Below are 14,420 nucleotides of genomic sequence, written 5' to 3'. Positions count from 1 at the left end.
AAAAGAATACAGGCAGGCACGGCAGTGTTGAAGAAGATTTATTAAGTAATCTCACTAAAGTGCAACCAGCACAGATACACTTAGCAGCCAAGCGGGAGTTGAGTATTACTACCTCACTAAGATTTTTGTGTCTGAATTACCAAGTACAAACAAAAGCCACCTCTACTTTAAACATAAACATTGAGACAGCTGTAAGTTCTTTGTTCTGGTACATGCACAGTATTTTTTATCACTATTTTCAGTCTTGTGTACCCAGGATATTAATCGTCTTTCCTTTCCCCTCACAAACAACTTGTCCTTTCCTCTCCAAATAGTTGTGCAATTTTTCTTTTTTCTCTTCCCTGGAGAGCAGTAACAGGTATGCCTTTGCTGGTCGTTTTTACTGAAGCTGAAGCCTCAAAAGCAGAAATGACAGGAGTCAGTTCTTGTATGTGGTATTATGGGCAGGGACAACTACAAGCCCTCTCTTATATCACATCTAAAGGCGTCCTGGGAAGGGTTAAGCCTGCCTTTCAGCCATGTGAGAGCAGCCATCTCTCAGAGTTGCAGACCTGCGACTGCCCAAGGGTTTAGTGAGTAGGAACCCGATAGCCCCCAAACATACCAGACTTCAGATCACCAAGGTCCCACAGAGAGCTCCATAAAGCAAACGAAATGTCTGCCACCCTTCTGAAGGATGTGTAATAGCCAATAAGATGTGAGGGGTTGTTATCCTAAAGTTCTCTTCATGTCCAACATCACACAGTTCAGCTTAACAAAATTGACAGTTTTTTTTTTTGATTACAGAACTGCAGAATTGATACTATTTAAGACAGATCCCATACTGTGTTTGTATTCCAGAAGATTGTAATCTCATACAAAGCAATTATAGATAGTGTTCACTAGCAGTATTAGCTGGCATACTGAAAAGATCGATCAGTGTTGTCGTGCTTAGGAACATTGTTCTACCAGCGCACAGATGATGCAGTAACACACACACGCTTGTAGATGGTTTTCTCTGCTTCAGAAAGGGAAGGTGTCCCGACCACTCCATTACCTTGAACATTACTGTGCTAGACACGGGCAGTTTCATTGCATCCATCTTTGCGTGAAACTCATTTCTACATTGATATGAACAACCTTTTAGGAGTCTAAAAAATAACAGCAACTCAAAATTAACAAATCTCTAGAAAAAACACTCAGATGACCTGAAGCAGGTGGGAGATGTGATAGTTTGATTTTTCACATTATAGCAGCTTGATAGCCTTGTTTTCTAGAACATGAGCCGGATTTGATAAACCACATCATACTTAACCTTGACTGTTTAAAGTGCATAACGTTTTGTTCTCACCCAAGAAGACCATCAAGCATTTATATAAAAGAAAGCAGCATTTGGATTCTCTCCTCTGCCTTCAGAACATTCATGTTTCACCCCTTGTCGGCTTTAGTGACTGCTGCCGATGACATAACCCAGAAAATCATTTACAACCATTCAGGTGGGTGGTTACAACAGAAAACTAGTGCCAGCAAAGGTTTATGAATAAGTCTGAAAGATGGCTGATAAAGTCTCTTCCCTCTGCACTTAAGATGACGAGTTGTAAATTCCTAAACACATTGGTACTAGTTACAAGTTAAATAACAACACATTCAGTGTTGGTACATAACGCGCTGTCTTACATGGTTCTGTTTCTCAGACTGCTAGTTTTTTGTTGGAGAGTCTCAAGATAATGTGTGCTTTAAACACTCATTACCAGTATTCAGAAAAAAAATAAGATTTTTTTGTCCAAGTGTTAATGAATGTAAGTTTAAAAATTATATTTAATTTGGATTCAAATATTTATACATTTACAGTATACCTATTTCGTCAAAATATATTGTATAATATTAATAAAATCAAATACATAAAATAAAGTTTTCAACACTATTTATACAAACCCCTAGAAAAGCTGCTTTTTCTTTATAAGGCTGTTGGCAGTCAATCATAACCATGGAAAAGAAAGTATCACCTTTGGTTGTTTTTACTCTTTGCCAGCAATGGATGGTGGGACTAAGACAGCTCTGCATAAGTCATCTCACTGGAAACACTTCTACACAGTTAAACATTTGGCGACGTTAGAGGGTCTCAGTCACTTTCAGATTCTTCATCATCACCGATGGGATATGACTGGACATTATTCTGAGTGTACATCTTTGTTTTAATGGGACAGTTGTGGTCCATGAGGATAGCCTGAAAGCAAAATGCAAGCACATTAACTTCTTGTTTTATAAAGATAAGATGGCTTTCACCTGCTGCTTTTACGGATCACTTCTCTGAAAGCTGTATAGTCTATTAAACAGTCATTCCTAGCAGTTGCCATCCCTTGACCTTGAAGGTCTGTCATGCGGTGAAAAGTTTCAGGCAATAGGCAAGAAGTGAAACATCTAGGATGTTTTCATTGTCCTTGTTGGAGATAGAAGCCGAGGTCCATGATCCAAAGGTAGGTTAGGTTTTACAGAAGTTAACCTGAGAGTTTTGTACGGGGTGGAACTGAGGACCTCATTGCGTCAAACTTCCGTTTTATAGAGTACCACGACAGGGGACTTCATGAAGGTGTTTGAAGGGAGCTCTTGTTGGAAGTATAGGGGCGTCTGAACTAGAATCCACCATTAATTCCAGTCATGGACCTTGCTCTGGTGCTAGCCATCTACACAGACTGTTTTACAGTATGTTAAGATCACATTCTGCCATGGCCCCTTAGTTTGTTAGGTCAAACATCCCGGGGCTTTGTTCACAAATGTGAATTTCAGACATCTCTCTAGATCCTACTTTAGCACAAGTACATGCATAAAGTTCCTCTGCCCTCTTCTCTTTCTGAAAATTAAACAAGAAATAAGTAACTGCAAAAGAAAAAGCATCAAAAATGATGCTTTCATTTCAGAGCATCTTTAAGAAGTACTTGCAGTTGTTCCTGCTGACAGCGTCCAACCCTCCAGTCGTCTGGAAGTTCAGCTGACCCCTCAGGAACGTGGCTGCAAGTCACTAAAGCTTTAGCTTTCAAAGTGAGTCTAGATGGCGTTTTGAGAGACCGGGTAGAGGCTTAAAGAACTTAATCAAGGAGAGCTGTGAACCTGAATCAGCAGTTAAGAGCTTTGGCTCCCCTTCCAAAGGACCCAGGTTCAATTCTCAACATCCATATAGCAGCTCACAACCATCAGGTAACTCCAGTTCTAAGGAACTTGACAGTTCAACACAGACACGGGTAGGGAAATAAGAATTTAAAAAGAAAACAGAACCAAGGGATATATTCCCTGACCTGCAGGTGGTTAAGTCCTTCAAGTAGAATATTCTGTTGGCATAGAACGTATATCCAGGTATATTTCAAATCAGCTTTAGGTCACTTGCAGCACTGAACATACTGTAAATGTTCAGTGTAGCTAGGGGGTGATAAAGATCTACAAATTAGCACAGATACTTGGTTGTTTTGGATTCATACTGGCTGAGTCTACAGAGCCAGTAGAGAGCAACGGTGCAGCCATCATGTGCAGAGGAGGAAATCCAGGCAGCCTCAGGACAGACTCTCCTTTCTGCACATCTCACAGCGGGTGGAGAAGTGCAGTGTGAGGCATGTGCAAGCCAAAAGAATCAGGTATGCCTTGCAGTTTTTCTCCTTCATAGGAACCATTCCCAGCAAGACTTTTTCCCTCTCTGTGCAGTCTGCAAATCTGAGCAAATTAAAATGTTCTGATACTGCCTGTGGCTGGCTGTCTTGATGTCTGCTACTTATTCTCAGCTCTTGTCCTCCAGATGTGATAGGACTCAACCCTTTTATCATTTCCAAGAGATTCTCAAATGATCTGCTATGTGACCCAAGAACTCTGTGACCCAAGTCAGGATGTCATCTCAAACTGCCAGCTTCAAACTCCTTTCCAATTATGCTGCTTGTTGAGTGAATTGATAGTTGTACTTAAAAGGTTTGATTAGTAAAATAGTTGAGGCAACAGATTATACACTTGAACCATTCTCCCTGTGATATACAGAGATTTGCCATTGGTAGCTAAAGGTAATCTCCCCAGATTAGTGATTCTTAAGGAAATGTGCCCAGAGGACACCGTGGAGATGGGCTAGGGGTAGAGTAGAGCAGGTTAAAAGTGAAATCCCAGTGACGGTGCTATCAACAACTTCCAGAAACACTGCCTTAGTTAACGTTACATTATGTGAGACTAGAGCAGCCATCAACCATGGGTTTCTTGGGCACTTGCTATGTACATGATCTTATCCTGAAGGTCCTATACCTGCAAGTTTTAACTCCAAAGGTGTGGTCCCCCAGGGCCACAGGTGGAAGACTCAGTTGAGTTTAAGGGTTAGCAAAAGTCTGCAGATGAAATGAGAGCTTAAGTGAACCCAGAAAGATGGGAGGGTTTGAAGAAGACAGGTTTGAACAAGTGGATCATAGATGAAGGTGAGCAGCAGGTAAACACTAAACCAACCCAGCTGCCAGAGTCATATTAGGAGGCAATGGAGATGGCAGATGGACAGCACTACCAAAGCCAGGGACAGGCATGAGCCTTGACCTGTACTTGGCCCACAGGCAGCAAGGCCACTTTGAGGGGTGGTCATTGCCTTATAACCACCTTCATCTCTCCATCTACCATTAACACTTCTATAGCTAATTTTAACTGCTGGGCTGCATGCGCGCGTGCGCACACACACACACACACACACACACACACACACACAGCACGAGCGCCCGCAGAACCTTGCACTACAGAGTTCATTTCAACTGATTATCTCTATCATAAAGACAAGAGTGATCAAAATTCTTCAATACAGTCAATAGTCTGAGTGTTTCAGGCAGCTTTCTCCCATAAGATAGTTCATGGCTTCTACAACCCAGCTCTCTGTCCTCTCCCAAAAGCTTTACTAGGCAGTTTTACTTTTTAAAAAAGTTATAAATGGTTAAGTCAGACGGTATGCCATGAAAAGAGACATACAGCACAGCAGATAAGGCTCATGAAGCAGGCAGGGATTTATGTTCTCTCTGTATACAGCTGTAGAGCAGAACTGAAAAGAGGAGGCACTGGCCCCAAAGTCACAGCCAGTCCCCTGCTAAATACCTAGCTCTCATCACAGGACACAGAGCAAAGCTGGAGTCTCCAGGCTAGTAAAACCACCTGACCAGATGATCTCAGAAAGTAAAATAATAATAACAATAACAACAATAATAGTAATAATAAATCAGTGCTGGGTTGGTGAGACAGTAAATGCACAGAGAGTAGGCTCGGCAATCTCAGACGTGAGAAGACATGCATCCTAGTAGAAAAGCTCTGCTCTTGTTAACTAGAAAAAACACCCACAAAACCAGCAATCTACTACGTAGGTACCCAGAAAGGGGACAGGTGTCTACAGGTAGATTATGGCGCTCACCTCACGTATGTTCTCATCTGTCGCTAGCCGCTCCATCTTTACCCAGCCACGGCACCCAAGAGTACAAGTCCTTTTAAAATGTGTTTTATGTGTGATGAAGGGGTGGACATGCACGTGTGTGTGTGTAAGTGTGTGTGTGTACAGGTCAGAGGTTGACCAATACGTTATATATTGAGGTATTGAAGGGTCTTTCATTTGAACCCAGAGCTTGCCAATTTGTCTAGTATAGCCAGTCAGCTTGCTCTGTCCCTCCCTTGCTTGCTGGGATTACAGGTGACCACCAAACCTGCTTGAAGTTTACATGGGTGCTGGTATCTGAATGTGGCTCCTCTTGTGACAAATTCTTTCTTTATTGAACTATCTCATCACTGAACTGGGGTCTAAGATAGAAAGGACTTTATATAGCCACACTTATAGGAGTCTGCTATCCACAGATCACCTCCTTCCCTGCCTTGATAACAGATACTTACAGAATAAAACCAAGAAGCATGCCCTAGCTTTAAAAACATAATTATCTAAACCTTTAAAAAGCAAAACCTGGGGTTGGGGATTTGGCTCAGTGGTAGAGCGCTTGCCTAGGAAGTGCAAGGTCCTGGGTTCGATCCCCAGCCCCGGAAAAAAAAAAGAAAAAAAAAAGAGAAAGAAAAAGCAAAACCTATCTTAGAATGCTTCTGTTCTCACCTGCATGTTTTGAGAGGTCAGGGTGCTGTGTCATTCATTGTCTTAGGGAGCATTGTTCCTCAAATGGCAGTGTCGATATGCCTTACACTGGGAATCTTTCCTTTGCCTTTATCAGTAACATTATTTGAAAAGGAAATCTGACCGGAAGAAAAGCTGTAGTGCTCACAAGCAGTTTACAGCCAGCTGTGACTTAAAAATCCAGAAAACACTGTTGCAAAGGTCACAAACAGCCACTGCCAGCTGTGAAAGCGTAGGCCAGTCTCCTTCACACAGCAGCAGGGTGAGGACCCTCTCACCAGGAATGACTTAAAGAATCCTCTGCTGTCCCACATGTCTCCACACATGGTGGCTGATGAACTCCCACCTCAGCTCTTGTATGTTCTGAGGTTTCTCACATGTGTGCTGATCGATCCTTACTGCACACATCCTGCCACATGCACCTTTATCATGAGAGGCCGTTGGCTTCCACACAAATCTCTGTTCTGCTTGCACAGTAAACAGGCATCAGCTGCTGGGCAACACCTCGGACGTCACCACTATGCCAGCTTAAATGGCATTTCTCCAATTATGGGCATCAATTATAGGCAGAGAAATGCACATCTCAAGATTTACTAATTTAAGGATTTCATAGTGAAGTGGCTTTCTGGAAACCTGTCATTCTTTGCCTTCCACAGTTTCCTCCACTTCATTCATCTTTTGGGTTACTTGATTTTTTTTTTTAATGAGCTAAAGCAGTGGCTTAAATGACGAAGAAAGGCTGGTTTTCTACCCTCATTTTTCAAAACAGCTTCCTACCTCCACCATCTCCTCAGCTAGTCATCTGAAAACTTTCATTTCCTCTACTACCCGATGCTACCACCCAGCAGATAGATAACACAACAGCCACTAGCATCCGCTGTCTGGGTGAGCAATGCCCACCCAGCAGAGTCTGCTTAGCAAAAGGAATCTCTTGCCTTAAAGAGTGGAGATGCTTGGGGCCTACTGGATGGACAGACTAGTCCAGTACTTAAGAAAAAGCAGGAAGGATGTGGGCGAATCATTACGAGTTGCTGCTTGGAGTCTGTTTTAACTCTCACAGTACTCCTGTGAAGTGTTATCTTTTCCCAGTGCAATGGAGAAAACAGAATTGCATAGTCCTCTGTGGGGAGACAGTGTAGCTGCCCCCAGGCCCATGCCAGCCGTTCACCATCCCTAAGAGTCTGTAACGGTCTCCTGGGTGGCAGAAACATTTACTGCTAATTCAATTTCTTTGGTCAAAAAGGTTTGGGAATAACCTTCATTCAGTCTTAATCAAATTATTGATAATATGGCCACAGAAGGACAACTTTCCAGTGCTGTGCTGAGAGTCTTCTATCCTCCTCTGAAGGATGTGGGCCCGGGTCAGCCAAACAGTAGTGCAGCCAGGATGCACACAACCAGGTTAAAGCAGGAAGTCAGAGGAGGAAGGAGAGGTGCTTCCAGCCAAGGACTTCCAACCACCTGCCTCCTTTCCTAGGAGCCCAACCATGAGAAACTCTGAAGTCTCTAGTCATTATCCTGTATAGTTCAGGGCACAAAGTCAATGGCCAGAGATCAATGTGTTTCTAAATTGCAGTAAATGGGTAGGTGAATGTAAAGTGCTTCAGCCAAACCTAAGTTATACAATCTAAATTTTGATCCTGTGTTTAAATTCACTTTACGGGAAAACCATCAAAGAGCAGTTCAAGAAATGATCAAGTATTAAGACCTGCTCAGTGTCAGAAAGCACCATTGTGCTGGGCTTGTGGCACAAGCCTGTAATGCCTGCTGCTTCTGAGGCTGAAGGAGGAAGATCTTAACTTCAAGGCCTGTCTGGCTTCTTACAGAGTAAATACAAGGCCCACCTGGGCAACTTAATGAGAACTTGTTTCAAAATAAAACATTTTTAAAGGTAAAAAGAAGGCAGGAAATGAAAGCGGAGAGCTTTGACTGGTGCACACAAGCCACATTATCAGAAGATGGAAAACCCTTCAGAAATCACTTCTGATCTACTCCAACAGAACATAACAAAGAAGCTCTCAGATCTGTCCCTGAACACAAGACGACCACGTCCCCTGGGTTCTCCATTCTCAGTCCAGACTGTCTCCTTTCAGCTAAACAATATCAGCACCTGATCTTTCAGTCTGGGGCACTGCTACCAGGACAGACTACAAGCAGAAGCAGGGAGCTCTTTTGTTGAGTAAGGTAAACACCTAAAAAGGGCACAGGACTCATACAGCTCTCACTTCAAATTTAGAGCCAATGATTTGAACGTGTTCAAAAACGAAGCACTTTACTCTTTATAGCTTACCTACAGCTGTGTTTCTAGACATGAAAATAAATAGTTCTATTTGCACACCGGTGTGCCCCAGGGTGTAAATATGATCTTTCACAAAGACCCTTACAAGTATCTCCAGAATCTTAGGTCTGTAGGACCAAGACAGAAGCTATCACTGAACAATGTGAGGCTAGAAGTAACTGGCACCATATCCTGGGAACTGGCACTGGGAGTCAGGACAACTTTCCAGAATCATAGACAATTAGATTGAATTGTTCCAGGGTTCTCTTTGATTGACAAGAGTTATACAATCTATGTACAAGAATAATTTTATTCTTCAAATTTATGAATGTGAGGCTTGAAAGAAATGGCTGTGTAAGTAACAATAAGAAGTTGCTGTCTTGTGTTAGTGACTAAAAAGGACATATTGCTGCTTTTGTTTGGCGGTTTCTATTGAAGAGCTGAACTATGCAGGAAATATCCAGATGGCCATACGAAAAAAGATAAAAAAAAGAGGTGTTCTTACCATTTTTTCCTCCTTAGCAGGTGGACTTCGAAGGAAAAAGCAGAGTGGAGCAAAAGCGATATCAATTATCCCAATAATTGTCATAAGCCAAGGAAAGCCAATTGCCTTTGCGATGGCACCACCAGCAGAGGGACCTTTGGGGAAACAGAAAATCAGCCCTTTCTCCAAACATCTTATCGCCAGAAAATGTAAAGATTCTGTATTCCTAGGAGGTTTTATCTGTACTTCATTAAGGTAAAGGTTTTCTTGAAAGCCAGCATTCTTACCGATAGCATAGCCCATACAAAAGGCCACGTCTGCAATGGCATAAACACTCCCATAGACAGACACATGCCGCAGGTCAACCAGGTAGCCCATGATAGGCATCATAGAGGAGTCCACCATCCCTGTGAATAGTCAAGGGTCAGTGTGTGGAAAAGTGGTATGAACCAGACGTAGGCTGGATGTCAGCGACTCTGTCCTAAACTCAGTACACTGCCAGCTCTTTCCCTCTGTCCTTCCCTAACAAAACTCCCAACAGCAAACCTTTCATTGTGGATAGTCAGCAGAAGGATTCAGACAGGCCCTGAATTCAGGACTCTTGAGTCCTTGTTAGACCACCATGTGTAGGTTGCCTGGCCTCACCTTGTCCTATCTTTGGGGTAAGGGAACAAAATGGTACCCAATCCTCTGGCAACTCACCTACCATTCTTCAGATCTAGTAGACTACGGGCCACTGGAACCTGGCCTACTAGGTGATGCCTTCTTAATCCACTGTTTACTTGATTGCTTTTCCCTTGCCACTTAGCACACGCACACACACACATCTCAGCCACCCTCTTTCCCACTCACCCCAACATCAGGATGTAGACCATGAGAGTTACTAAGCAGAAAAGTGCCTAAGAGGGCCAGAGTATTCAAATTCAAAGAAGGGTAAGGGTGTCTATTCCTGCTCAGAAAACTAAAACCTGAAGAGTGTGGTTCACTAGTTAGCTGAACTGACAGCTAAGATCAGTATGACAAGCTGTGGTGCCTCGACTAGGAAAGGACAAGGACCAGAAAGAACACATGTGTTCTGGGTGCGAATCCCAATTGAATGAGCATGGTCTTGCCTGAGCACTGTTTGCCCTGTCTAAATGGAGTGATTTGAAAGTGGTTTTGGTGGCTGAACATAGTAAACCATTGGTACATAGCAGCAGTAGGAGAAATGGCTTTTTTTTCTAGTATTGGCTAATCCTCTGGTTTGTGCAGCCTTCTGCAGAGAAAGAATAGATGGAGTGAAATGTAAGAGGTGGATATGAAGCAGACAGTTGAAGAAGGAATCACACAGGACTGGTATTGTGAAGGTCCGTGAGGAGACATCAGATGCCAGGGCCACCTAACCTCCCCTGGAGGGTCCATCCATTCTTTCTGCTATACTACTCAAAGACTAATTTCCTCATAATATGGTGTAATGGATTTGGCCTTTCCTTTCGTCACGATCAATCAGTATTTCTAAGTGAGAGACAAAAGCCTAGCCTCAGTACAGAATTTTCTCTAATGTTTTATTTTCCTTTGCCTGTGAAAATCCCGTCAAGGCATGAGTGCACAGCATGGTACCTCACCGGCCGTGTGTTCTTTACCAAGCCTCATCAAAACCCAAAAAAACTAAACAAAACAAAAAACCGTGGGAAGTCTGTCCCCAGTCTCACTTGGAAAGGTCTGCTCAATCCATCAAATGTGCTATGTATGAGGAAGCTGTGTGTTTGCTGAAGCTTGGTAGTGTAGTCAGCAGGACCTGATTTTCAGCAAGCATCTTCGTGGACTTGGACTATGGGGTGTCCCTGGGCTGTTCTCATGGCGGCCTCCATGGCAGCTTGTGGAAATCTGGTCTCTGTACCTATCTATAGTCTGTTCCCTCTTCACAAAGAGAATCTCCACCAGAGAGAGGGCAGTTCCAGATTGAGGTACCAGGCCCCTGTGACTTACCAATTGCAAAACCAACTCCAAAGTTGGGAGCGATGAGTCCATAGATATTTTTTGCAAAGGGGATCTGTAAGAGGAAGTTAATGTGCTAAAATAAAAGATGCAGACCCTAAAAAAAATCATCTTTTGAAAAGCTTTAAAATATCTTTTATCTGGGCCTAATCGATTTGTTCTCCTTTGAAAGAAATGGGAGCAGAGACAGGAAGGGTTGCCCCCCTAATCTTTAAAGGCCAAAACCTAGACTGAGAGTGTAATTCAGTGGCAAGTACTTGCCTGCCATACATGAGACCCTGGGTTTGATGTTCAGGGTAGCCAGTCAGTAAATGTATGTTAAAGCCTGTGATGTAAACTCTGGCTGCTGTGAGTACTTAATTAAATGGCTCCCTGCCATAAAGACTGCTTCATCCACCCTCAGCTTTGGCAGCCATATTTGAGGAGACATTGGCCAAGAAACAATGTATATTCTGGGGTAACATTTTGCTGCTTTTCAGCATAGTTGCCATTAAGTTTTTAAGGCACTATAATGTTTCATAGTTCATGCACTTGCGAGAAAGAGGCAAAGAGAATTGTGAGTTCTAGGTCAGCCCGAGTTCCATAATGAGGCCTTAAGAAAAAAAGTTTTTAAAGTAAAACTTTTAGAAATAACAGTGAGAAAAATAACTTGGTAAACTACTTAATAAAACATCTTAAATATACCCACTTGAGTCCAGAAATGTTTAAAATGACTTTTAAAAACTGGAGTAAAATGAAGGACACAATAAAACCAAATATTAAGAAACTCAAACTGTTAAAAATATGGCCTGTTGAGTCTCACCCAAGACAAGAGCTTCAGTCCCACATGCTCTCTCACCCCACAACTGCCTGTCAGGTGCAATCTTTTACTCACGCATAAAATGCTGATTCCAACAATTACCATTCCCAGAAGAGCACATAGCCACCTATCAAAAAAGGGCTCATCAGTAAACAAACACTTACACCGTGTTTCCCAAGACACATCTTCAGTGAAAACCACAACAGTTACTTGTAACAGCTAAGACAAAAAAAAAACACTGACTTTCTTCAGAGAACCACATCAGTCTCATAACAATCGAATGCTTCTGTTTAATCTTACCTTCCCATTTTGTGTGCAAGTATCCCAAAAATATTGGTTCCAATGAGATAAGAGATGCTCGCCGGGAGGAAAGCAACGCCTGTGGGTTTATGAAAAGGACACCTTATCAGTGCTGTGGGAGCCGCACGACAGAAAAACTAATAATCGCAGACACCACGGTGCTGATTCAAAAAGATGAAAGGAAGTCTGGGGCCTGCACCCGAGCAGCTAATATCCGGTTTCAGTCTGGACCCCACATGGCTTATCCGTCCCAGAAAGCTGCCTAGATGTTCCAGAAATGGAAACCATTTCTCTATCAGTGGCTGCATCTCCCATCTGCGTCTGACGGCACCATTGCCTGTGGGCCCAGACAAACAGCCCCCAACTATGGCAGCCGAGCAATGATCACCCGTGTGCTCTGGGCATTTACATGTGTCCCCATCACGTGTGCAACTTTCAGCACACGGCACGGCTGTTGAAACAAAGAATGAGGAGAAACTGGAACCCAAAGAAAGAAATGCCACTGAAACTATCTAGGGCCCACAGTTATTTTTCCTTGTAAGTTTGCACACAAGCCTTTGTCATACAAGCTGGACTGCATTACGCCTACTGCTCCATACCCTGCTTTTCTCAATTAACTGTGAGCATCTTCCTGTCCTTAAAAAAAAAAGAAAAGAAAACTACTTCTTCATTCTTCATGGTAAAATTACAACTGATGGATATTTCATGTCCAGGAATTAATGGCTCTCCAAGAGGAGAAGAGGCAGTAGGAACCACTTTCAGCTGGCAAGGACAGAAGTTGCTTGAACATGGCCAGCACTGAACAAAAGGCCCATCGGGGCAAGCTATATGTGTACACAGGGGTAATGCATCTATATGTCTAAGCTGGAATGATCTCTTGACAAAAGTCTATTTTTCAATTTCGCAATTTCAGTAAATTTTTTCCTTGAAATTAGATGCACTTGACTCGATTCCAAGCTTTGCTCTCAAATATTAAGAGCCATGTTGTTCTCTACCAGCTCTGTGTATACTAGCGATGCATGGTGGATGCTCAACAAGTGCTGGACTAGGCAAGCATGGTTTTATCTTTTTGGATTGCAGACTGGTACAACCATTCTGGAAATCAGTCTGGAGGTTCCTCAGAAAATTGGACATTGAACTACCTGAGGACCCAGTTATACCTCTCTTGGGCATATACCCAAAAGATGCCCCAACATATAACAAAGACACGTGCTCCACTATGTTCATAGCAGCCTTATTTATAATAGCCAGAAGCTGGAAAGAACCCAGATGCCCTTAAACAGAGGAATGGATACAGAAAATGTGGTATATCTACACAATGGAATACTACTCTGCTATAAAACAATGACTTTATGAAATTCATAGGCAAATGGGTGGAACTGGAAAATATCATCCTGAGTGAGGTAACCCAATCACAGAAAAACACACATAGTATGCACTCATTGATAAGTGGCTATTAGCCCAAATGCTTGAATTACCCTAGATGCACAGAACACATGAAACTCAAGAAGGATGACCAAAATGTGAATGCTTCACTCCTTATTTAAAAGGGGAACAAGAATACCCTTGGCAGGGAATAGGAAGGCAAAGTTTAGAACAGAGGCAGAAGAAACACCCATTCAGAGCCTGCCCCACATGTAGCCCATACATATACAGTCACCCAATTAGATAAGATGGATGAAGCAAAGAAGTGCAGACCGACAGGAACCGGATGTAGATCTCTCCTGAGAGACACAGCCAGAATACAGCAAATACAGAGTCGAATGCCAGCAGCAAATCACTGAACTGAGAACGGGACCTCCATTGAAGGAGTCAGAGAAAGGACTGGAAGAGCTTGAAGGGGCTCGAGACCCCATATGTACAACAATGCCAAGCAACCAGAGCTTCCAGGGACTAAGCCACTACCCAAAGACTATACATGGACTGACCCTGGGCTCCAACCTCATAGGTAGTTGAATAGCCTAGTAAGAGCACCAGTGGAAGGGGAAGCCCTTGGTCCTGCCAAGACTGAACTCCCAGTGAACGTGATTGTTGGGGGGAGGGCGGCAATGGGGGGAGGATGGGGAGGGGAACACCCATATGGAAGGGGAGGGGGAGGGGCTAGGAGGATGTTGGCCCGGAAACCGGAAAGGGGAATAACAATCGAAATGTAAATAAGAAATACTCAAGTTAATAAAGATTTAAAAAAAAAAATGAGACACTAAGCCCATCAACCGTGGAAGAAGCCATCAGAACCACAAGCATCTAATATAAGGGGGATTTCATGTTAATGGGTTCTATGATCAAAACACAAAACAGAATCATGCCAGAACTAGGGTTATTCCCAGCACACCTAGCAATAGGCAGAGGCCAAACAATCATTCGGTATAATCTGATCTAGCAAACATTTACTGACAGCCGTATGCCCAGTACAACGCCAGCCTGCAGCAAAGAATGACAGCATGGGTCCTCTCATCACAGTGTTGCTGGAGGAAAGAATCAGGTGGTGTTTGATTTGTGA

The 14,420-nt window shown here is 43.1% G+C and overlaps 1 protein-coding gene across 2 annotated transcripts in view; it reads right to left on the bottom strand.

The window, feature by feature from the left end:
• Nucleotides 1-23: 23 nt before the first annotated feature.
• Slc18a2 (solute carrier family 18 member A2) overlaps nt 24-14,420 on the bottom strand; it is a 35,415-nt gene continuing 21,018 nt past the window's right edge. The window contains exons 11-16 of one of the 2 annotated variants that reach the window (XM_006231664.5): nt 11,921-11,999; nt 11,696-11,747; nt 10,813-10,876; nt 9,132-9,251; nt 8,866-8,999; nt 24-2,206 (exon numbers count right to left, since the gene is read on the bottom strand). In XM_006231664.5, coding sequence (XP_006231726.1) covers nt 2,102-2,206; nt 8,866-8,999; nt 9,132-9,251; nt 10,813-10,876; nt 11,696-11,747; nt 11,921-11,999 — 554 coding nt within the window. In that variant the 3' untranslated portion in view covers nt 24-2,101. The remainder of the gene's footprint in view (nt 2,207-8,865; nt 9,000-9,131; nt 9,252-10,812; nt 10,877-11,695; nt 11,748-11,920; nt 12,000-14,420) is intronic. The other variant, NM_013031.2, reaches the window with a different exon arrangement.

This window comes from Rattus norvegicus, chromosome 1 (assembly GCF_036323735.1).
Source record: "Rattus norvegicus strain BN/NHsdMcwi chromosome 1, GRCr8, whole genome shotgun sequence".
Lineage (NCBI taxonomy): Eukaryota > Metazoa > Chordata > Mammalia > Rodentia > Muridae > Rattus > Rattus norvegicus.
The sequence above is the reverse complement of the archived record's forward strand: the minus strand, read 5'-3'. Positions and strand labels throughout refer to the sequence as shown.